At 35.4% G+C, this 25,918-nt stretch overlaps 3 protein-coding genes across 3 annotated transcripts; all 3 read right to left on the reverse strand.

The window, feature by feature from the left end:
* Positions 1 to 12,277: 12,277 nt before the first annotated feature.
* On the reverse strand, positions 12,278 to 13,873 carry LOC108988434 (spermidine hydroxycinnamoyl transferase-like). Its single transcript, XM_018961698.2, has one exon. It carries the CDS (start codon positions 13,847 to 13,849, stop codon positions 12,542 to 12,544), a length of 1,308 nt encoding a protein of 435 aa, XP_018817243.1. The 5' UTR covers positions 13,850 to 13,873; the 3' UTR covers positions 12,278 to 12,541.
* A 7,160-nt stretch (positions 13,874 to 21,033) lies between these two features.
* LOC108988425 (protein FAR1-RELATED SEQUENCE 5-like) lies at positions 21,034 to 21,708 on the reverse strand. The gene has a single exon (XM_018961688.1). It carries the CDS (start codon positions 21,706 to 21,708, stop codon positions 21,034 to 21,036), a length of 675 nt encoding a protein of 224 aa, XP_018817233.1.
* Positions 21,709 to 21,777: 69 nt separating this feature from the next.
* Positions 21,778 to 23,315, reverse strand: LOC108988424 (leucine-rich repeat extensin-like protein 2). The gene is made up of 7 exons (XM_035689129.1): positions 23,256 to 23,315; positions 23,086 to 23,178; positions 22,585 to 22,674; positions 22,413 to 22,502; positions 22,243 to 22,332; positions 22,074 to 22,163; positions 21,778 to 21,987 (listed from the first exon to the last, which is right to left on the reverse strand). The coding sequence occupies exons 1-7, from the start codon at positions 23,313 to 23,315 to the stop codon at positions 21,778 to 21,780; spliced, it is 723 nt and encodes a 240-aa protein (XP_035545022.1).
* Positions 23,316 to 25,918: the final 2,603 nt, after the last annotated feature.

Below are 25,918 nucleotides of genomic sequence, written 5' to 3' on the forward strand. Positions count from 1 at the left end.
ATAACTTATTAACTTTTATGATCTTGATTTTCAGTCTTACAGCAATCGACACAACTCAGTGAACTCACTGTTACGGCTCCACCCCAAAATCAATTTTGTTAATTTACAATTAATTGTAATGTTGCTACAATAGTTAATTGTACAATTTGTAATATTTATTTTTTTTAGAGGAGTTTGTAATAGTGTAATAGTTTATTAGTTCTCTTAATTTGTATAATTGTAAACTATTTATTTTAGCCTAGTGCCTTACTGCCTTAGTGGTGATTATTACTTAATTAGTTAATAGTTGAAACTTAATATCTACTTAATAGTTCAATCTATGATTATATATATATATATATTTATTATTTGTTTTCTACTTATAAAAAAAAATATTTGTTTTCTGTTTTTAAATTTATATATTTTTAATCTAAATAATGGGCTCAAAGTGGCCCAAAAACGAATTTTGGGCCCAAAGTGGCCCAAAAACTGATTCTAGGCCATTTAGGGCCCAGAAAAATATAAGAGTTAAGAGTTTACTTCAACCTAAAGCTCAGACCTTGAGTGTGTGTGTGATATAGCCAATTTAACTCCAAACCACCTGCAAACTCAAATAAAAGTAGAACAACTAATATCAGAAGAATTCTCTCAAAACTTAACCCCATAAGTCCAATTTTCAAAAATCATCTCCACTAATGTAGTCAAACACCAAAATCAGGGATCAAAAAATGTTTAATCAAGGTTGTAATGACAAACCACAGGGTGAGGGCTACGAAAGAAATGAATATGGAAAATAAAAACAAACTAGAAAAATACTTGGTGGAAAGAATAATGAAAGAGATATCCACATGATTCAAACCATAACTCTTTTTCGACTATATACTCATACTTGTGATATTATTGTTGTTGTAATCGATGAAATAGTACCAACCAAGTACACCTTTAACAAAATCTGAAGTGATCCGCACTCCACTTATTGAATTTTCTCTTCTTTTCTTTTTCTGCCATAATGGATAAATCACCTTTGAATAAAAGACAAACCCAGTAATAATACTTTTCTTTTTCTTTTTCGACCTCCCACCTTTTTCGTTCAACCACCTCAATTCTTGTAGCCTTTTCAAATCTTCAACCACTTCAACCCTTTTTTTTTTCACACTTGGATCGTATAGAGCATAATTTCCTTTGAACTAACTTTCTCTTTAAATGTAAATTTCCACCAAAGTATTTTTTCAAATTGTAAAAGGTAAATTATGATTTTTTAGGCTTAGAGCGAGAATGATTTATGTAGTTAAAAGAACAAATAAAGGCTTATGTAAAATAACGCTCAAGGGGGTTGACTATAGAAATACACCATGCAATAATGGCATGATAAACAGGACGGCTGTGAAAGCTTTTTGGTTATACAAAAAAATTGTCTAGATCAATTCTCTAATATTTTGTATCAACTAGGATTTTGCCTCAAGGATCCATCAACGGATTCTAGAGCAAAGTAAGATTAAATCTTGATATAAAAGAAATTTTTGAAAATTTTTCTCAATTCTATCCTCAATCACAAATTTCAGAGTCAGAGAGAATTCAATCATACTCAAATACATGCTTGGTAAGAGAATCCAACAACTGAAGACTTATAAAATACAAAAAATTTAAAAAATAAATAGCAAACAAGAAGACCAAATGACTATAGGAGTTTACACCCCCCCAAACTTAAACAAAACAATGTCATCATTGTAATGCAAAAGTGAAAAAGATTGAAGAAATGAAAGGAACTTCCCTGGTTTCATGGTGAATCAGCCGTAGTTTATAATTTTCAGCTCTTTATTCATGCTAAATAAACCTGCATCAAAATCCAAATTATTAAAAAAATAAAAAATAATAAAAATAATAAAAATAAAAGAATAAAAAAAGTTATATGGGCTGCCTCCCATAAGCGCTTGTTTTAAAGTCTATAGCCAGACTTTTCAATCTTCATCAACAGGGATCTCCAAGAGGAATAAGTGCACAGTTCCTCTCCACTTCATTGGTAAGTGATGTATCCTGCTGCAAAACTCGTTCTAGGTGATCAGCTGGTGCATCTTCTTGAAAGGCTTCTTCTACACATTGCTTAATGACACCTATCCTAAAACAAGTGCTTGGCTCTTCTGGAATTCTCATAGCTTAGTAGATGTTGAACATAACATCTTCTTTGTTCACTCTTAATGTTAATTCACCCTTTTGGACATCAATTAAAGCCCTTCCGGTAGCCAAGAATGGTTGGCCAAGAATTAGTGAGACTTCTTCATCTTCCTCCATATCTAACACTACAAAATCTGCAAGAAAAATAAATTTATCCACCTTTACCAATACATCTTCTATGATTCCATGTGGATACTTGATGGATCGACCTGCTAGTTGCAAAGAAATAGTTGTTTTTTTTATCTCTCAAAGTCCCAATTTCCAGCAAAACATTTGAACAATTGTGGTATTTGAATTACAATTTTTGTAATATTAGTATTTTGTTTTTAATTAAATTATGTATTGTATGATTAATACCATTTGAACATCAATTATCTTTATTAAATCCATTCAAACTAAAACACACCCATTCGAATACAAAATAAAGAGTTTGAACCACGACTATAATATACAGTCCATACGTCTGTTCAAACAATAAAATAATTGTTCGAACGAACGAGTTTCAAAAATAAATATTCAGTTCGAACGTAAATTATGTATGTTCAAACGAAAGTCATTTTTATAAATTTATTGATTCGAACGTATAAAATTCATTCGAATACTACAACCATTCGAACGGAATCAAATATGGTCATCTGTTCGAATGAATATATTTTAAATTCGAACAGTCCTTGTCGGTTCAAACATATATTTATCCATTCGAATGTATTTCTGAAACGAAAAATTATCATCTTAAAAAAAAATACCCGTTCGAACCTGGTTCTACCCAATTTTATTTTTTGAGACTAAATTCTTTTTTCATCTCCAAAAATCTTTTGAGACGGTCTTTTAGAGACAAAATAGAGATGAAAATTTTTCGTCTCCAAAAATATTTTAGGACGAAATTGGGGTTTTCTGAGACAATTTTTTGTTTCAAAAAACAAGATCTCTTGTAGTGTAAGGAAAAGATTGGGCTAGCTTGTTTTCACATCTTATTTCATCTTATTTTATCTAATCATTACAGTTTTCTCAGATTTCAACATAAAATAAAATAAAAATTTAATTTTTTCAAATTTTAAAATAATAATAATATTTAAAAAATATATTCTAAAAAAAGGATTGCATTAGATGAAAATTAAATAAAATATTGTTAGAATATTTTTTTAATATTATTATTATTTTAAGATTTGAAAAAATTGATTTTTTTTTTTATATTTGGTGTGGAAATTTAAAATATTTATAATAATGAGATGAGATGGATTGAGAGTCTCAATCCAAACGACTCCTTATTCTAAGGAAATTATGTTGGCATCTACTGGTGGATGTCTTTGGCATGTGCTCGTCGATGTTGTCTTCATGCGGAGATTGTAAGGCGATAATTGACGAACACAGCTGGCTAGCATTTTTTATTTAATCAAGCATGCTTAGTATTATAAAATAAAGCTTGAAATACAGAATAAAAGATTCAAAAAAAATATTCTCTCTCTTGTAGGGAGTTTTTCTCTCCTTTAGAGTAAGGTCCTTAGGCTGGTGAGGCTGGTCTGGAGAGGAGATTATGGAGGAGGAGCTATCCAGGCAATGGGAAAGAATGTCTCTTACTGAAAAGGAAAGGGAGGGGGTAGTCTTAACAGCTCCTGTGGGTGCAAGGGGAATGCAGAAGGAACATTTTTGCTTATTAGCTTTGATCGTAGCTGATAAAATGATTAACAAGGAAGCTTTCAAGAGTACAATTTCAAAAGTTTGGAGGTGTGAGAGCTGGATCCAATTTTTAGAAGTTGGATTCAATAAGTTCCTTGTTGAGTTCAATAAAGAGCATGACTTGTTGAGGGTGATCAATGGCAGACCATGGTCCTTTGATAGATGGCTTCTGTGTCTCCATTCTTTTGATGAATCTATGTCAATCACTAAGGTGGCATTCACCAGGGAGGAGTTTTGGATTCAAGCTTATGGGCTGCCTTTTGGTTGCATGACTCAAGAATTTGGATTTCAGATTGGTAGTATTGTTGGAAAGGTGATCAAAGTCCAGACTGATGAGAGAGGTATTGGCTGGGGGAAATACCTGAGGATAAGAGTTGAGGTTGACATAACTAAGGCTCTCCTACGAGGTATGTTCTTCACTGTTGAGGGTAAAAATTCCTGGGTGTATTTTAAGTATGAGAGACTACCTTCATTTTGTTTCAAATGTGGAGTCATTAAATACCATTAGAACTCATGCCCCTAGCCTCAAAAGGGAATAGCCAGCAGCAGTATGGGGCTTGGCTGAGAGCCCCTACAGTGAGAGATAATGAATTTCAGTATAAAAAATATGGAGATGGGGATGACCAAGCTGCTAAACCTGAGTCTCAACAATGGAGGGGAGGAGGCAAGGACAGGGATGAAGACAAAAGAAGTAACTCAGAAAATCAGGAATGGAAACAGTCTGCTACTAAGGTTTCTAACATGGAAAAGGCAACTGTCTTGGCTCAGAGGCAAGAACCCAATGAGGTGACAGAGTCAAAGGTTGAGCTTAATTTGGAAAGGGCTGAAAAGGAACCAAAATGTGATAAAGTATTTACCACGTCTAAAAGGACCTCGACTGCTATGCAAGGAGTGGTGGAGAATGGCCTGTTACAGAAAGATATCCCTGTTGTCCAGAAAGTGCAGGACCATGATCCTAATCTCAGGTCAGTAAAGGAGCAAAATTCAAATGACCTATTGGCTCAGGCCCATTCTCTGGATCAGTTCTTAACTGACCAGGTTATTGCATTAGAACAGGCCAAAACAAGGGCCAACTGGAAAAGAAGGGCCAGTATCAAGAGTTTTAATACTCTCTCTTTGGGCCAAGGGGAGAATAGGAGTACTGCAGGCTTGTCAAACAAAAGTAAAAGGGCTGCAAGTCCTTTACCCATCAATGGTGACTGGCCTTCAGTTAAAAAAGTAAAACAGTTCTCTGGTCCAAAGCAGATAAGGTGGTGGCTGTGTCACAGCCCCACCAAGCCCAATGAGCTGCCTAAGCTGGAACTGTCGGGGGCTTGGGAACCCCAAGATAGTTCATGATCTGCATCAAATGGTGCAAACAAAGCTCCCATCCATTGTTTTCTTAATGGAAACAAAGTGTAAAAGAGACAAAATTGAAGCTGTCAAACACAGGCTGAGGTTCGAAAACAGTTTTTCAATTGATTGTAAAGGATTGAGTGGAGGAATTGCTTTCCTTTGGAGGGATGATAATGAGGCAGTAGTAGCCTCTTATACTCAAAACCACATTTCACTACTGGTCAAGGGGTTCAAGGAGGGTGTGGAATGGCACCTAACTAGGTTCTATGGCAATCCTGTAACCGCAAAGAGGAAGGACAGTCGGCAGTTACTTAAAGCAATCAAACCAGAATCTTCAGTGGGATGGATGTGTGTAGGGGACTTCAAAGAGATCCTTAGCTTTGGAGAAAAATGGGGTGGAGCCCTGAGGCCCTACAACTAAATTGAGGCCTTTAATGCAACTGTTGAGGCATGTGGACTAGCTGATATGGGTTATATTGGAAATAAATACACATGGTCTAACGGTAGGTATGGAGGGGCTTTCACTAAAGAAAGACTTGATAGAGCTTTATGCAATGCTTTATGGGCTGATTCTTTTCCTAACTCGAGAGTGTTGACCCTACCAGCCTTGAGTTCAGATCACTGCCCTCTTCTAGTTTCTTTTGATATCAAGGACTTTCACATGTTCAAGAATTCTAAACCTTTTAGGTTTGAAGCAAGTTGGTCCTTAAGAGAGGAGTGCTACAAACAAGTAGAAGAAGCTTGGAAACAACCTAGTATGTCAGATAACAAATTGAGCTATGTAACTGAGGGACTCCTTAATTGCAAACACAAGTTACTGCAATGGAGCAAGGTTTTTACTGGTACTTCTAAGCAATCACTGCAGACTCAGTTATCTCAGTTATCTAAGCTCCAACAAAGCAACAAAGGACACCTTAATGACTCTATCAAGCAAGTACAAAAGTCAGTTAACTGTTTACTAGAAGAAGACAACCTCAGATAGAATCAAAGAGCAAAACAAAGGTGGCTAAATGAGGGTACAAAATTTTTTCACCAATGTGCTACACAAAGAAGAAAGACAAACTGCATTAAAAGATTGCTAGATGGAAATGGATAGGAGGTGTCTACTCTAGAGGGCATTAGTGTTATGTTCCAAGATTATTTTAAAGACTTATTCACTTCATCAGAGCCTGGGAACATTACTAAATGTTTAGAGTCATTGGCCTCTCGAGTCACAGCTGCTCAAAATGATTTGCTATCCAGACCATTCACTAAGCAGGAGGTAGAAGATGCCCTTTTTGAAATGAATGCCCTGAGCTCCCAGGACCAGATGGCTTCCCTGCTGCTTTTTATCAAAAATACTGGCCTATCATTGGCCCACAGGTGAGTGATGCAGCCTTATTTATTTTAAATTCAAAAGGCAACCTTGTTTCCATCAACAACACCTTCTTAACCTTAGTTCCTAAGAAAAAGAATCCCCCTCATGTGACTGAGTTTAGACCCATCTCTCTTTGTAATGTTTTGTATAAGATTATTTCCAAAGCAGTAGCCAACAGGCTAAAGAGAATTCTGCCAACACCTTCTTACTCAGTCTGCCTTTGTTCCAAATCGACTTATCACTGACAATATAATAGTGGCATTCGAGGCTTTGCATACTATGTCTTGTAAAATGATAGGAAAGGAGGGCTATATAGCACTAAAACATGACATGAGCAAGGCCTACGATAGAATTGAATGGAGCTTCCTCAGAGCAGTAATGTACAAGTTGGGATTCTATAAACAGTGGGTTGAGTTGGTTATGAAGTGTATTGAGTCAGTCTCTTACTCAATTTTAGGGAATGGCTCCCCTCAAGAAGCTTTTCATCCATCTAGAGGGATAAGAAAAGGTGATCCTCTCTCACCTTTTCTTTTCATTTTATGTGCTGAAGCTCTTAGTAACCTGGTTAGTCAGGCTGAAGAGAAGAATATGATCCATGGTGTTCCAGTTGCTAAAGGCCAGATGAGGATTTCTCACCTATTTTTTGTTGATGATAGCCTTCCTTTCTGTGAGGCTAATGCTATGGAGTGGTGTAGATTGGTTGACTTGTTAAGGCTGTATGAAACAGCCTCTGGCTAAAGGTTAAACCTTGAGAAAACTTCCATCATTTTCAGTAAGAACACGACTAAGGTAACTTAGCAATATATCCTTTCCATTGCTAGGATGAGGATTGCTAACTTTGAGGCTCCAAATTTGTTTCCAGGCTTCTCTGAAGGAACCACTGCTCAAGGCTTGATCCTTTGTTGCCAGCTCCCTTGACATTGCCATGTGGTATGAACTTCTAACTGAGAAGCTGCCATCTTTGGAGCCTTGCCAAAGGATTTTGTCCCTGCTGTTTAGGAAACTAGTGGGGGTTTACAGAATAATTTCAGCTTCTCTTGGATCAAAAACCCGCTGCACTAGAGTTGAATTCCATTGCTTGGAGAGGGGGTCTATAAGTTCTGAGACTCTGGCATTTTGGTCTAGAATTTTGACACTGCTGAGGACCTTGCTAGGAGTTGGATAAGCCAACTATTTATCCTTCCAAATAAAGGTGTCACTTCCAATGCCTATTCTCCAGTATGCTCCTGCTTCCACAAGGGATCTAGTTGCAAGGAAACTTCTCCAGATAAAAGAGGGTTTAGGTCCCATTTTTGCCTATTGAAATGTTGAGTTTTTTAAGTACTTTGCTTTCAAGACCTGTGCTGCAAGGGACTCAAGATGTTGGATTAGCCTCCAGCATTGCTTTGAGAGCATTGCTAAGTTGAAGAACTCAAGATCCCTGAACCCTATTCCCCCTTCAGATTTAGACCTCCCCATCCATTTCCAAGGGACCCAATGAATTTTATGTTCTTCGTCTTGTTGCCCCCACCAAAACTTTTGAATAACACTGTTGATATCTTTAAGGAGGGAGAGTGGCAGTTTAAATACACTCATAGTGTAAATAGGGAGGGCTTGGAGAATAGTTTTGATAAAAACTTCCTTCCCTGCTTGAGAGCCTGCCTTGAGGCCCTTCCCACCCAATCCAACCTTTTCAAAAAAAGAGTGGTAAAGAGCCCTCTCTACCCAATCTGTAGCAGGGATGCAGAAAGTGTCAGTCATGCTATTTGGAACTGTGAGGCTGCAAGAGATGTGTGGAGCCAGTGCTCTAAATGCCTACAGAAATGCTCAACCACCAATCTCCACATGTTACAACTTTTTGAAGCATTAACCAAGTCTATGGAGAGCCAGGTTCTGCAAGAATTTGCTGTGGTAGCCAGGAAAATATGGTGGAGAAGAAACCAGTTTATCTTTAATGAAAAACTCACACATCCTAACGAGTTGGTTAAGGAAGCTAGAGGATTACTCAACATGCTAGCCGAGGAGGTTGATCACAGAGTTTTTAGTCCCAACAAAGGTTGCATATCAGCTGAAGTATGGCAGGCCCCTCCCTCAAACTGGGTTAAGATAAACTAGGATAGTGCTGTTGACAATGTCCAGGGCCTAGTTGGAGTTGGAGTGGTAGCAAGGGACAATGCAGGCCAAGTCTTAGCCACTATGAGATCCAGAAAACCTCTATTTCCTGACCCTCTTCTTGCTGAAGCTCTTGGTGCACTAGAAGCAGTTCAATTTGGTTTGGACATAGGTCTATCTCAAGTGATTATCGAAGGGGACTCTTTGCAAGTTGTAACTGCACTCAAAAGTGATAAGGAAAGCTGGAATTCTGCTAGTATGTTTGTTAATGAGGCTAAACAGTTGACTAAGTATTTTGCTAAGTGGGATATTTCTCATGTAATGAGAAATGGTAATTCAATAGCTCACTTGTTAGCAAAAGATGCTCTCTCCATTTCTGATTTTATTGTAACAATGGAGGAAACTCCCTCATCTATTTCTCCTTTGATTTAAATGAAATGGTTTTGAGTTCTAAAAAAAAAGCCTAAAATACAATATAGATTCAAGGTGTATCCTTTCTATTATCGATAAAAAAAAAAAAATGTACCTAGAAGTATATAAGGCCATGCAACCAAAAACTAGATTGAGCATCGATTTTAAGATTGATGAATTTTAACTATTTTCCACTCCTTGTGATATTGAAGGATTTGCAGGATATCTTCAATGATAGGAGTGATTTGCCAATTTGGAGAGGAATTTGTGCTTTTAATGGCTGTTATGACTGTTTGATCATTGCCCTCTAGCACTGCTAGATTTTGTTGGAGTTGACATGACATTTTGGAAGAGAAGAGGGCTGCTGAAGCTTTGGCTATCATGGAATTTTTGATGCTTTGAACTCCAAGATTTTCCCGTTGTGGTCCCTACATATCGTTGAGATTGTTGAGAAAGAATCTCTTACTGATGCGTCAAAGGAGAAACTTCTTTGATTTTGAGGTGTGATGGTTTCCAAACTTCCATTTGTAGGTTGACCCTTTTTCTTTTGTTACCGTTTCATCCATCACAAAAGCTACGATTTTAGTGCATGAAATATGTCCTCACATAATAACGTCTTATAAGAATCCATGTAGTCTGTTTGCAAGCTGAGTGCAATGATGAGAGATCCATAGATGACATGATGAATAGTTTTCTATCATCATTTAACATTTCAAAACCAATGCATATTGACTTTCCCCACCCATAATCTCCACTATAAAATGTTAAATTGATTCAGCTTCCAGATAAACATTGGAACTCCCTAAGAAATTTGGAGTTTATTATATGTATCAAGATTCAAGAGGTTATTATTAACACCCTAGCGAAAAAGCACCACTCAATATCATGCAACATATATAACTTTTTTTTTCATTGAAAACATAACATACTAGCTATAACATGTCTTTGTTGGAGACGAGAAGGAGTCTCATCGAGATGACAAGAAACAATGCTGTGAAGAGGGTCCATAGAATTAGCGATCTACTTAAATGAAAGTGAAGTCTAAGAAGATAAGTAAAAATGAAATTTCAATCATATTGTTGCTTGTTGTCTTGTAGAAAACTTTCTTATTTCAATAACAAAAATTTGCTAAAATAATTATATAGAGTTTTACTACACAACTTCCACCACACTTCACACTTCACATCTTTATAAATTTTTTAATATTTTTTTTGAGTTTATTTTTTTAAAATTATTTCAAATTTTATATTTATTATTCATATAATAAATATTTAATAAAATAAAAAAATATAAAAAAAATATAAAATATAAAATATGAAGAAGTTGTAAAGATTTATTTAATTATATAATCGTTTAAATTTTAATCACTAAAAATATGTTAATTAATAATTAATTTGATTCTTACATTATTATTACAAGACGGTTGGAGATTAAACGTGAATAAAAAGACCATTAGAGATTAAAAGTGAATAAAAAATATATTTGATGAATGAACAGTACTCATTTAAATTTGAAAAAATATGTATTTATTGTAACTTAAAGTTTCACACTTATCTTTTTAGCTAATCCAACGCAACTCTCTATTTTATATTTGATTACCAATGCTCCAAGTGGATAAATGACTGTTTACCTCAACTCTGCACAGATTCTCGTTCAATAAATATTTCACAATCTTCATTTTGGAATTCCAAATTGCACAGATTTTCTGGGTTGACTTCTCAGAATCTTATGTGCTGTTGCCTTGGACTTTGTTTTTGATGTTAAATTAAGCTCACACATTTATGGCTGTGTTATCATGCACGGGTTTGATGCAAGGTCGTTCGGGAATTACAGCAATCGAGAAACGGCGTGAAGGTATTAACGGAGGATGGTTGCGTCTACGAAGCCAATTACGTGGTTTTGTCCGCCAGCATTGGTGTTCTCCAATTATTTTTCGCTAGTCCCAAGAATGATTGACTATACCCTGTATTTTAAAAAGAAAGAAAAAGAACGAGAAATGACCTCTAGAACGTGCATATATTATTTTGAAAAATGATTTGCCTATACAAATTTTTATAAAAAAATGAATCTCACTTTAAAAAAAAATATAAAAAAAATTATTTTTTATTAATAAAACTCATTATTTTATAAAAGGTTTATATGAATCTTATCTATTTGAAGATTGTATCTAGCATTACATCAAACTTAGAAACATTGGACTCAATAAGAAATTTGGTATTTCATTATATCCACCAATGTGGAAGCTGTCTCTCCAAAGACTCACATTCTCCTTACTAGCTATAAAATCAGGAATAGACCCTATATGTTTATCCGTCATATGCTCGATGGCTTCCCTTAGATTCCCTGCACCAAAGTTTAATGGCTTGGCCAAAAGGTCGTCATGGACACGTTTCAATGTCACAGTATGAAGAACTATGATCCCCAACTATCTTCAAGGGAGAGGTGGCTTCGAGTGGCTGTGAAACTCAAGCACTATGTCAACTCTTGTTAGTTGAGAGTTATCGTCTGCTCACACCTAATTGCCTATAAATCTCCATAAATGGCTGGCAATTGCTTCGTATTGTGAATATAGACAGGTTGACACCATTTCCACGTCCTGATAAGGAATCTCGTTCGCTTTTTTAGTTGCTCGGCTTGTTTTCAAGTGATTTTCAATCGCTTAAATTTAAGCATATTATTTATTGATCGTGTATATATATAATATATACATACGTATTTGAATTTAAAATATGTAAAGTGTGTAGTGTAGAATGTCGTTCATTTTTTTAGTTGCTCGACTCCTTATTTTTAAAAAGAGGATTGCTATTCATCATCCCACACCACACACTTTATATATTTTAAAATAATTTTTATTATTTATTATTTATTATTTTTAATTTTATTTTATTCTTGTTAAACTAATTGAGTTGTTCTACTTATTATCTATACACCACATATTTGTTATAAAAAAAAAAATATGTATGATGTGTGGTGTGTGAGAATAATAAATACAAATATTATTTTAAACAAAAAATCTTTGATTTTTTTGGCATATAATATACTTTGTGGCCGTGATGTTTACGAAATTATTGGGTCATGGTAGGTGGAGGCAGACTGCTGGGTGTACTTCAAATTTGCAAGGCTTTTTTTTATAATTATTTTCTAAATATTTTATTCTTATTATGATTATTCAACATTAATGGCAAATTTTGCAATAGTTTCCAAATAAATCAACTACTATGGCCAAGTCCTAAAAGTACAATGAGACTCCAACAATGATAATACCCCAAATGTTATTTATATCCATCACTTTCTCAACTGATCACAAGCTCAAGGAAATAAATTAAACAAGGAACCAAAGATCAACATAATAGCAAGCAACGTACAGCTTCCCTTGCACATTTTCTACAGATAAACGATGCTATTATTTAACTGAGTGCTTGTAATTAAGTTTCTGGATTTTTACAGCCCATTACCACGGCATGTCCTCATAGAAGAGCTTCTTAAGAGAATCCATGTATTCTGTTTGCAAACGAAGTGCTATGAGGAGAGATCCATCAGCAGTTGGACTTGACATGATGAACGACACTTGCCATCATCATTTAATAATCCTGGACCGACGTATATTGGCTTTCCCCATCCATAATCCATACCATAAAATGGCAAATTAATCCAACTTCCGACAGAAACGTTGGGATTTCCTAAGAAATTAGGTGTTTTCGTGTATGCACGAATATGGAAGTTACTCCTCATAGCACTCACATCCTCTTTGCTAGTTATAAAATCAAGAGCTGACCTTATATACTCATCTGTCATACGCTCGATGGCTTCCCTTATATTTCCAGCAGCATAACTATGTGGCTTGGACAATAGGTCGCCATGGACACATTTCGATGTGACGGTCGTAAGAACTGCGTTTCCAAAGTATCCTAGGGGGAGAGACGGCTTCAAGCGGCTACGATAATCAAGCCCTAAGTAAAGTCTTGTAGGTTGAGAGTTATCACTTGCTCGTGCCTTGCATATACACCTCCATAAGTGGCTAGCGACTGCTTCATATCGAGAATAAGGTCGTGTCACCACCATTTCCATGTCTTGATGTGGGATCTCGTTGGCTTTTTTTCTTAGTCCCTCGACTTGCTCTTTGCTGACTTTCAATATGGTGGCACAAGTTTCTTTCATCTTCTCCTCTTTGGCATCAGTGTGTCCTAATAGGAGTGGTGGTTTTGTGAACTCTATATGCTCAAAGCGTAGAGGCAGAAGTGGTTCGGATGATCGTAATATGGTGCGATCATGGAAAGGCATCTCATTCTCCTCCAATTCATCCCCTCGTGCCAACTTGGTCCATGCATTGAAGAATTTAGCAGCAGACCATCCATCAACCATTGTGTGGGACATGGCTGTTCCAACACAGAGACCACCGCAGCTAAACCTTGTGACTTGCACCAGCATCAAGGGCCAATCCTCAATCGGACTACCATAATCAACCTTAGGGACCAAATCTTCGACTGCCTTTGTTGGTGCAAAGTCGCCAAGTTCATCAAGTTTTGCTTCTGAATAAGCTTCCGATAGCTGCGCTCCCTTGGCATTACAATGGAGTTCCAGTCGGCCACCATGAATCCAGCTTAGTCGACCAGCTAGTGGGTAGTAGGGAACCAATGCACGGCTCAGGGAGTCTTTCAGAGTCTCGAGTGTTGTTGGTTTTTCATTGTTGTCGCCGGTGGTTTTGTAGATACAGATGAGAGGTGCATGAGTCCATTGCATTATTTGGTCGTTCTCTGATAACTGTAATACGCCTCCCGGTGTAGGCTTGCTCGGAAAGATGGTGGAAGTAGACTTGAGGGTCACCATTATTTTGTGAAAATATTCGGTGTATGTTTTTCTGCGATTTTCTTACTACAAGTAGGCTACAAATTGGTGATATGATATATATAGGCTAATCAATGCTTTGGATAATGAACACTCATTAGAGAGATGGAGGAGAGAAATATATTCACAGTTAGTTTTAAGAGAAATGATACTTGCAGTCGTGAGTATGCAAGCACCGTGCAGTCGTTTTGAAAAGAGTGAATAAATATGGGACCCACATGAAAAGAAATTAATTTTTTAATAGTGGACCCCACTCTTTTTCAAAGCGATTGTACGGCGTTTGCACATTTCACGACTGTATGTAGCATTACTCTAGTTTTAATTAGTTTTTTTTTTTACCCTTTTTCTTACATGTATTTTTTAATATATTTAAATATCTTTTTTTAAAAAAATACTTTCTTAATACCACAAGATTGAGGCTTCAACCACTCAGGCCAATCTCTTGGGGCTACACCCCCTGGCGAAGTCAATGACTTACCTAATTTCGTGTATGAGAAATTACTACGGGTACGAGATTAGAGTTTATTATGTAAAGATGAGTTTGAAGGGTCCTGCCTTGGAAAGGTTTTCCATAAAAAATTTTAAAATAAAAAATTTAAGCAGTAACACTTAACGGCGCGTTTGATCGGTGAGAACAGTAGCATTTTTCTATTGAAATTTGGTTGAAATATTGTCTCAATATTAGACAGAGAGGTGTTGTTTTTTATTTTAAATTTTTTTATTTTAATAAGTATAATTGATATATATTTTTTTAATATCCAAACCTAAAACTTTAAACTAATCCTCTTTACATGTACTTTGGGTTATTTAAGCTATTTCTTATATAATCATTACAATTTTTTTTAAATTTTCACACAAAATATAGTAAGCAATTCATCTTTTTCAAATTTAAAAAAAAATTATATTAAAAAATTATATTTTAAAAATATTTCATTCAACTTTTAACTTTTATCTCATGATCTCATCTGTGTAACCAAACGAGACCTAAGGTCTGGTTTGGGTAATGAGTTAATCTCAACTCATCTTACATCTCCTCATATAATTATTACAACTTTCTTAAATTTTCAAATAAAATGTAATACATAATTCAATTTTTTCAAATTTCAAAATAAAAATAATATTAAAAAATAATATTTTAATAATATTTTATTCAAATTTCAACTTTAATCTAATCTCAACGGATTATCCAAACCATTCCTAAATAATACAAGGTCGTGAGTTTTAAGGCCTCTTTAGATACTTTAGGATCATTTGTATTAAGATGTTTCAACAGTTGTATAAAAGTGTTTGAATCTCATTATGAAATATGTTTGCATTTAGAATTGAGATGAAATTATTTTAATTTTTTATGGAATTTGAAAAAACATTGGTGGATCCTATCAATTATTAAACTGTGTTTTTAATAATTGATTAATATTTATAAATATATTTTCTAGTAAAAATTATTAATTATTAATCGAAAAAAATCCCCAAACTTATTAAAATGGAAAAGTTTAAGTTTTTATTTTAAAACTTTTAATTAAATTTTTAAAAATGACTAATCATTAATATAAAATATACAATTCGTATTAGCAATTGTAGATTTGATAAATTGAGTACTTTAAAATTTATTTAATTAAAAATTTTAAATTATAAAAATAGTGAATAAAAAATATAACATTTCAATTTGTTTTAATTTAAAAAGCTCAATCAATACGCAGGAGATGGGAAAAGTGGTTCGAAAATATCTAATAAAATTGTCAATTAATCTACTCTAAGGTCGGTCTATCTCCCACTCCACACACCTGGTGATATGGCAGACCCGGTCTGTTATAAACCGGTCCAAAGAGACCTAAATCTACTCGACTCGAAAGGTCTAGGTCTCCCCCCCCCTCAAATAGAATCCCCAGCCTTAGTCCCCGGCTCCCCTAGTCTCAGAATCCCTCAATATCCCCCCATCTTTGTGCCCTAACTCTCCAAAATCTCTCTCCCCATCGTCCCATCTCTCCCTCGAAATCTCCGTGCGCTAACTCCCGAAATTGTGAGAAATCATGATTCGTATTCACTTTTCCGTTCACGTGCGGATCAACAACAACTGCACCAGGTAAGTTTCCATTATTCATTTCTTGGCTAGCTGTTACCTTCTTCAAATTTCTTGCATGAAGGAAAAGCACCTCAGTAGCCGAAGCGCATAAATATACTTTTCTCAAAACCAAAGGGTTAAAATCAAGCATTTAGGAAAAACTCCGAACTATTTGTTTTCTAGCATATAGCATCCATCCTATTCGATCATGACCTATACGGAACATCCAGATGTCTGGTGGTTCTTCTTCGACTAGCTACTGTTTTGAGAGGATCCGCGTGGGAGGCATTACTTTTCATGTAGCTTGGTATGATTTTGTTTTTTTCCAAGTAAATAACAGTTCTGTTTGTCAAGACCCAACAATAATACGAATACATAACGAAAATAATCACAAAGGATCCCAGGAAAATACAATCACTACTAGAACAGAGTCAATTCACAAACATGTACAGAGTCGGCTGGGTCTTTATACATAACAACTACTGCTTAGTTAAGACATGCTCTAGCAAAAGTTTGGCATGAAAATTCAGAAAGACAACAGAGATTAAAGATGTTCCATAATAGACTACTTTCATGACAGAAAAACCTCAAATCTCTCGTCATTACTATGACTTTCATTGCTCTATCTTACCACAAAACAGAGAAACTGCTTCTTTAAATTATAGGATAAACATTTGTTCTGGTCAACGATGGACCAAGTCGAGCTAGGATTTTGATCTAACTAATTAGGTAAGGCCAAGCATCTTCTTGGGAAAAAATTTATTCCGGGTAGGTAAACTTAGTTTTTCACCTTAGGGATAGGCTATAGCAGCAATTTTAAGTGTATGGCACTGTAGCCCATTTTGTGTTATGCTCAAAGAGTAAACTGGGATTAATGGAAAACTGATTTCATCTGGTCCTCCTTGACCACAAACCAATTCCATCCATTTGGATTTGGATGCTCTTGCTAAGTTTTCAACTGAAGGTGCTAAAACTTCTCCTTTTCCCATTGAAAATCCAAATCATGATTTTTTTCTAACTCCTAATATTGGTCTTCAATCCCATCCAAGTCCTTCTCTTTCTGCCACGACAAGCAATGGGTTCCATCCAAATCTTCATTTTCAATCCCATTTTGTTTTCTTAATGCCTGGTATTAGTATATGATAATTATAATGCTTCCGACACGGCAGGCTCCTTTGAGATGACTTTTGACATTTTCTAGTTGCTAGTATTTTTTTTCTGTTCTCCAGCATTGTTAAATCGTAATTAAGCGTGAGAGGTTAATTTCAGCAAGAATATAGAAGAATTGGACGGTTTACAATTGCATATCATATTCATATATAGCTAGCTATTAATTGAATTGACTGATCCAAAAATGGGTGAGAAGAAGATCAGAGTTTCTGAGGGTATGCATGCACGTTACAAGCTATTTACTTCAAATTAAAGCACAATACCTGCTTATTGCTAGCCATAGTATATAATCATATTGTTACTTAGTACTACTGAGTTTCTGAGGGTATGCATGCACGTTACAAGCTGTTTACTTCAAATTAAAGCACAATACCTGCTTATTGCTAGCCATAGTATATAATCATATTGGACTTCTTTGTACTGCTGAGTTTCTGAGGGTATGCATGCACGTTACAAGCTGTTCATTTCAAATTAAACAACAATACCTGCTTATTGCTAGCCATGGTATATAATCATATACTACTTCTTTGTACTGCTGAGTTGATGAGGGTATGCATGCACGTTACAAGCTGTTTACTTCAAATTAAAGCACAATACCTGCTTATTGCTAGCCATAGTATATAATCATATTGGACTGAGTTGATGAGAGTATTACATTATGATTATTATTGATCCTCGAATACCTAGTTATATTATTATAATCAGTTCATGAAACAATGGACATGGACTAAAAGTGATTAATACCAGTGATTTGAAGAAGACAACTATAGAGGTTGCACCTAGTGACTTCCACCTAGTGATCCAATGTTACTGCATTCATGCACCACTTGCATTTAAACGATGTTTTAGTAGTTGCTCAAATGCATCATGTGTGTTTAATTAATGTTTCAATAATTCTTGCTCAATGTTTCATTTAGATCACCTATGGCCTCGAGTCAATCATCATGTGTTGTTGATGAGTTGCAAATCGAAGCACCAACTTGTTGGTGTGGGTTGAAAGCCCCATTGAAGACCTCCCATACTAAGAAAAATCTTGGAAGGAAATTTTACGCCTTCCCGAAGTATAACACGGTAAAACATATTTTTTTTATCATAATTTTGTAGTACTTTTTAATTTGGCATATTTAACAATCTTGGAATTAACAATTTGTATGCAGGGAGAAGAAATGTGTCAATTCTTTATATGGGAAGATATACTTCAATTGGTAGAGGAAAAAATACGCATAAGAGAGAATGCAGCTCGAAAAAGGGAGGACGATTTACTGTTGCGCGAGTATGAAGTTCAGAAAATGAAAGATAAACTTGTTGAGAGAGAGAATGTTCTTTACAAGCAAGAGAAGAAAATTGGAAAGCAGCTCGTAGAGAATAGATGTGCACAAATATTATTATGTATTTATTGGGTGTTATCAATTGTAATAATATTTGGTTGCCTTGGACTATAAATGTACTTTTGAAGAAGTAAATTGTAGATAGATGGTATGGATTAATGTATATTAATTGTACTAATTGTATTAATGTTAATGCCTGTGTTGGAAACATGTTGTTCATTGTACTGTTTTACTATATTGCTTTGAGATTACACATATATTGTTTGTTAATCAGAGCTAAACTCACGTTAATGAACACCGAATATAGGTGGCGATATATCACATTTCTTCCCAAAATCCACAAAAATACGAAACATACCCAAACTACATCATATTCTTCTAAAAATCCATAGAAATACCTAACAGTCTTCCAAAAATTCATAAAAATACATAACTGTCTTCCAAAAATCCATAAAAATACATAACTGTCTTCCAAAAATCAAAAATCCATAAAAATACCTAACAGTCTTCCAAAAATCCATAAAAATACATAATTGTCTTCCAAAAATTCATAAAAATACCTAACAGTCTTCCAAAAATCCATAAAAATACATAACTGTCTTCCAAAAATTCATAAAAATACCTAACAATCTTCCAAAAATCCATAAAAATACATAACTGTCTTCCAAAAATCCATAAAAATACCTAACAGTCTTCCAAGATCCATAACAATACATAACAGTCTTCCAAAAATCCATAAAAATACATAACAGTTTTCCAAGATCCATAAAAATACATAACACTTCCAAAAATCCATAAAAATACATAAGTCTTCCAAGATCCATAGAAATACATAACACACTTCGAAAATGCATATAAATACATCAAAGTCTTCTAAAAATTCATAAAAATACAGAAAAATGCTCCAACTACATAAAAATACATCACTTCAGCTACTCATTGCCCAATGGCCTTGGTTGTGTGACAGTACTGCACTGAGTTAGAACCACAAAATTATCCTTCGCTACACTAGGTATTTGCTCCTACATTAAAGTAAAAAAAAAAATTAAATCGCCATGCGTAAGTAGTCATGACTGCAGTGGGAAGCAATATAGAATTAATAGACAACAAAAGTCAAGTTTACCTCAACATTTGCAGGAGCTTCCGACACCTCAAAATCTTGGTTCGTATCATCAAATATTTTCCTGCGTGCCTAAATAAGTTTCAAGTACATAAAATATACATCCGTTAGAAAGAAATATGCACGTGGTGGAAAGCAATGCAAGTAATAAATACTTGGAGAAAAGGAATTACCTATTTCTTCTTTCGCTTGGACGCAGCCTTCTCAACAGGCGGAACCTTCCTTTTTGTTGGCGGCCTCCCTTTCCCTCTGACAACGTGTGGGCTTAATATTTTCTTACCCTTGTCCGTGACCATAGTTTCTGTTACCTTTGTTGAACTGGACTCAAGTGTTAATCCTTTAAATTGATTCTCAAACTCATCCAAGTGGCGCATGAATGCAGTAACATGGGCATCATTCGACGATACACGGGTAGCTAATTTCACACATCGTTTCACCACAAACTCATACCTCCGTGAATCCGCATTTTGCCGCAAGTCATCACAGCTACTTTTTACTACTGTGTATCTCCTCTTTAAGTCCTTTCTCCATTGATCCAACAAGTACTTTTCTGGTAGCGTATGAATCTTATTCATCTGACAAACGTTCAATGCATGTCTACAGACAATTCCTCTCATCCCAAACAACGCACAGGTGCATTTCACATCAACCTCCTCATCGTTAAAGTAAACTATGTACTTGATGCTCTTGACATGGTCATCATCAGTGGTGATTTCATCTAAAACATCGTAGGTGGAAATGCAACATTCCTTGCTGATAAGTATGCAATTACATAAAATCATTCCCCACACCTCTTTTTGGACTTCTTTAAATTTGGCATTCGTATATACGGATGAAACTGCTTTTCAATGTGGAATGCGGAATGCGGAATGCGGATGAACATGGGATGGTTTGGTTAGAGGAATTGAAATCAGCTGTCGTCTCGAGCTCTACCTTCTTCCTTAATGCATTGTCAAATTGATCGACGAATTCTTTCAACGTTGTACCAGAATGCACAAAACCATCGAAAAAGGCATTCATGCTGTCAGAACGCTGTGTCGTGCTCATGCCAGCCCAAAAAACTCCCTTAAGATAAACCAATACCCAAACAACCTCTCACTGTACAACCCTTGCAACCATGCATTTTCACCTAGGTCATACTTGTGAATAAATTGCCCCCACTTCTCCTCAAATTCACCACATGTCTGTGAATCATATAAGGCATTCTAGATTGCAATTTTCAACCCAGAATTGAAGGTTATATGCCATAGACAATATCTATGGCGAGTACGTGGGAATACCAACGCAATAGCAGCCTTCATAGCTCGGTCTTGGTCTGTTATGATCGCTTTTGGAGCCCGACCATCCATGCACTCCAACCATGCTTGAAACAACCACACAAAAGTACTTGTGTCCTCGCTTGAAAGCAAGCCAGCCCCTAACAATATAGACTGCCCATGATGATTTACACCAACAAATGGAGCAAACGACATACCATATCTATTTGTTAGGCATGTCGTATCGAATGTAATAACATCTCTGAAAACTCATACGCAGCTCTACTACGTGCGTCAGCCCAGAACACATTTCTAAGTCTCAACTCCTCATCCACGTCAATCACATAAACAAAACCATCATTCTGCATTCTCATCCTCTTGAAGTAATCAGTCAGTGCTTCACCACCACCTTTACCCAGTCTTAATTGTCGGGCTTTGTCAATAAAATTTCGACAGTCTTTTTCTTGAAACTGCAGATTCTCAAACCCCTCTGCCTCAACAACAAGTGCCCCGAAATTCTTGTTCATTCGAATACCTGCTCTGTCGTTCAAATCAAGCATCCTCTGACTATATTCGTCTAAATACTTGTGCGATCTAAAGAATCTAGACTTTTGTGGGCTGACAGTACTATGATTATAGGCAATCTCAACAGTGGTCACCACCCAAGTACCATCCACCAAGTGAGTATTTATCCTTGCCTTACAATCCATTTTAATAGTTGGACGTGGCTTCGAGATATTACTATGACTAGGATGGTACTTTCCCCCACGCGCACACCCAATCGTTAAATACTTCACCCTCCCATTAGTATCTCTCTTCGTTCTTTGTGTTATAACACCAAAACCTTGTTGCTTGGCATATCGCATGTAATACGCCATAAGCTCATGATCAGTGGCAAACTTCATAGCAGGTTTGGGCTACTCCTCAACTTGGTCATGATTAGAATTTTCTTCATTAATCTCATCAACTTCTGTCTATACGTCTAATAAAGTACCTCCAACATTATTTTCACTTCCGGATATAAATGCCAATGTCTCCGCAGTCTCTGGATTACTTGCGGTCTTTTCAAAGCTTGTCGAGTCCTCTCTAGTACTAGACGGAGTGCATGACATTTGTTGAACATGGTCCGAACAATCCACATTAGTCGACATGAACGTTGATGGAAAATGTGGCGTTGGTGGGGGCTGCAATCAGCCACACTGTTAGAATGGGTAACAACGCACGCATAAAAAAATAAAAAAAATAAAAAATTATTTAGGAATCTATCTACCTGGTTCGTTTTTTGAACACGACCTGACTCTTCCGCATTAGTCGACGGCGGGTATATATCCCTTGTTGGAAAAGGTGGCGTTGGTGGGGGCTACAATCAAGCACGGTGTTAGAACAGGTAAAAATGCACACATTCAAAAAAAAAAAAGATTATTTAGAAATCTATCTACCTGGTTCGTTTGTTGAACACGACCCGACTCCTCCGCATTAGTCGACAGCGGGTAGATGAACATTGTTGGAAAATGTGGCATTGGTGGGGGCTAAAACAGGCACAGTGTTAGAACGGGTAAAAATGCACATATTCCAAAAGGAAAAAAAAATTATTCAGGAATCTATCTACTTGGTTCGTTTGTTGAACACGACCCGAGTCATCCGCATTAGTCGACGGCGAGTAGATGAACATTGTTGGAAAATGTGGCATTGGTGGGGGCTGAAACAGGCACGGTGTTAGAACGGATAAAAATGCACACATAAAAAAAAAAAAAAGAAAAAAAGATTATTCAGGAATCTACCTGGTTCGTTTGTTTAACACGACCTGACTCCTCCGCATTAGTCGACGGTGGGTAGATGAACATTGATGAAAAATGTGGCATTGGTGGGGGCTGAAACAGGCATGGTGTTAGCACAAATAAAAATGCACGCATAAAAAAAAATAAAAGATTAGAAAGGAATCTATGTGGTTCGTGGGTCGAACACGACCTGACTCTTCCCCATTAGTCGACGACGGGTATATGAACGTTGTTGGAAAATGTGGTGTTGGTGGGGGCTGCAATCAGGCATGATGTTAGAACGAATAAAAATGCACGCATAAAAAAATAAAAGAAAAAAAGATTAGAAAGGAATCTACCTAGTTCGTTTGTTGAACACGACCTGACTCATTTGCATTAGTCGACGGCGGGCAGATGAACGTTGATGGAAAATGTGGCATTGGTGGGGGCTGCAATTAGGCACATTGTTAGAACGGGTAACAATGAACTTAAGGAAAAAAATTGAAAGTTTAAAAGGGAATGTACCTGGCTACCCCATGCGTATGTATATGAATTCGGATATGCATTTGGATGAATCATAAATGGCGGGTAGTAAGCATTTTCTGGACAAAGAGAAACCTACAATACACAAATAAAAATGCATTAATTATTAGAATCGAGACACCTTCTTTTTATGAATGACCAATGTATCATACCTGAGTCGGTGGAACTGGTGTAGAAGGCCTGGGTGGCCTTCTATCTTCCTCTTTGTCCATCAAGATATTTCAACTGAGTTTTTAGATCGACATTACAAAAATAAAACCATTAGTCCATTATCATAATATTAAATCGACATTACTAGAAAAAACACTTTTGGTTACTGCTATATTTGTGACTTTTCTATGCTCTGCAACTCAGCTTATTGTTATCTTACTCGACGGTATGTTTTAGTTGGTCTTCTTAGTGTTGAGGTTGACTAGTGCATTTTATATTGAACATTATTAGTTTTAATTATTTTGGGAGTTTTAAGGTTGGAAAGTTGTCTTTACAACAGCCTCTAGTTTACTTTGAACTTTACAACGGCCTCTGATTTTATGAGAGTAACATATGGTTTAGATCTGCCCAAAATCTCAAAATCAGTAATTTTATGATTTTATCCTTGCATCACATACATCTAACTGAGGACATTTTAAGTAAATGAGAATGGTATGCAATGCTCCTAAATCTTTTTAAACAAGTAAATGAGGACATACATCTACGGGATATTAAAGAGTTTTCCATGTAACTTTCACTTTACATTTAGGTAATTTAGCAAGTGGAAATGGTATGCAATGCTCAAAAGAAAATCAAATACATACCTTGTTAATTAGTGGGGCATTCAAAGAAGCTATGCACCTTAACTGAGTGTCAAGGAAAGCAAGCACTTCATATATAAAGTGTTCCTGAAACAGAAATCAAAGGGAAATTCAAAGGCTATAAATGGTCGCACAACCAAAGAAGCAACATTTACAACATGAGCTCCATACAGCAGATCCAACATACTTCTATAGTTATTACAGATCCTTTACATGAAGAGAATCAAATGAACAACATGATACTGACTATTGAATAATATGGACATGAACAAATGGCGGCACAAGCAAAAATCAGAGAGTGTTGCATTACAAGTTGCAATGATAGATCTTCAATTTCTAAATGGTTATTTCTTAGGCTTAATCTGAGAATAGTGTACACAAGAAATTAACTCAAAAGAATAGATCTTCAATTTCTGATCGGTCCCAACCCTATACATACCTTGTTAATTATCGGTAGAGGATCGGGAGGAACCGAGCTGGAGAGAGAGAGATTCGAAGGCTAGGTTTTGAGCAGACGGCACGGCAGAAGCAGACGGCACCCAGACGACGGCACCCAGATGACGACAGATGGCAAGCAGACGACGGCAGGAACCGAGAAGGAGGGACGGGAATGCAGGAACCGAGTGGGAGAGATGATATTCGAATGCACTGTTTCGAAAGGGAATTTCAGTTTTGAGTAAAACGTCTTCGTTTTACTGTAGCAATTAAAAAAAATAAAATAAAATAAAAGCCACATAGGCAGTGTGTGGTGTTTGTTACTGTATAGGCTTAATTATAGAAGAACTCTAAAATTGTGCAACAAATGTCAGATCGTTACTGTATCAAATGTATCGTTATTGTTGTAGACAAAATGTTCTTTATGAAAGCGAGAGGATGGGACTCACGGGATGAGTTTCGGGAGCAGATTTGCGGACAAGTGTCCTTCAAGGGCAGTGAAGGGTCCTGACTCCTTTGAATAAAATTATTATAAAATTATAAAATTTTTATTTTTATTTTAAAATTTGATAAAATTGTCTTATTTTTTATATTTTATTTAAAAATTGAATTATCCTGCTACAGTCACGGCTTTTAAGAGCACACCCAATGACTTCTTCATTCTATTCTTTAAAATATATCATCAAAATTTATGTTTTTTTTTATTTTACATATTCACTTATATAATATACCATATATCAGCTTATCTATTTTTTCTTCATATCATTTAAATATTATATTTTTTAACTATTTTTATTCATTTCAAATATTTTGCTCTAATTATCAATAATATCTTCATATCTTTTGATATTTACAATATCTCCTCACATACAATATCATATAATTATATTTTATTTTAAATTAATCTAAATTTATAAGCTAAATTAAAATATAAATTGATTCAAAAATAAAACAAAGAGATTATATAATGAAAATATTCTTATTTTATTTTGTTTTGTAATCAAATCCAATTGAATAATTATAGCTACGTATACCACAAATGAGAACTTTGGGTCTCTTCCAAACGCAAGGCTGGACATGCTAATATAAAAATGCTAATATATTAGGAGAAGGAGGAGTGAGAAATTAATTAAATATGTTTACATAGATGAATAGAATCCTCTACATCTAGCAATGTCTCGTAGCAAAATGTTAAAAATGTCTTCAAAATAGAAAATTCAATGGAGGGTGTTTTGAGAGCATTTCTTTATATTTTTAGAGAAAAATGTATTATACAACATTTATTGGGAGTGCTTAGCTACCGTTAGTTATAGAATTTTATTTTATTTTATTTACTTTTTTATACATGTATTTTTTTATCACTTTTAAAAAAATAAAAATATTATAATATTATTAAAAAATATTTTCTTAATCAATAAATAAATAAAAAATAAAAACTCAAATCGGTATAGTGGAACCATAGAATTGAGCGGAAAGAATAGTATTATCTTGAAGATCGTGTTTTAATAACAATTAATTAATAATTAGATGAAAATATTAAATATTTTAAAATAAAAATTATTATTTTTGAGTGATGTTTAAAAAAATAA

This window comes from Juglans regia, chromosome 4, assembly GCF_001411555.2.
Source record: "Juglans regia cultivar Chandler chromosome 4, Walnut 2.0, whole genome shotgun sequence".
In the NCBI taxonomy this organism is placed as follows: Eukaryota; Viridiplantae; Streptophyta; class Magnoliopsida; order Fagales; family Juglandaceae; genus Juglans; species Juglans regia.

Bases quoted from the DNA above. Each gene is read 5' to 3' on its own strand.
- LOC108988425 (XM_018961688.1), bottom strand. From the start codon at position 21,708: ATGAAGTTTGCCACTGATCATGAGCTTATGGCGTATTACATGCGATAT.
- LOC108988434 (XM_018961698.2), bottom strand. From the start codon at position 13,849: ATGGTGACCCTCAAGTCTACTTCCACCATCTTTCCGAGCAAGCCTACA.
- LOC108988424 (XM_035689129.1), bottom strand. From the start codon at position 23,315: ATGGACAAAGAGGAAGATAGAAGGCCACCCAGGCCTTCTACACCAGTT. The intron at 22,675-23,085 runs GTACATTCCCTT...TGCCTGTTTCAG, and splicing joins CATACGCATGGGGTAGCCAG to CCCCCACCAATGCCACATTT. The intron at 22,333-22,412 runs GTAGATAGATTC...TGCCTGTTTTAG, and splicing joins GTGTTCAACAAACGAACCAA to CCCCCACCAATGCCACATTT.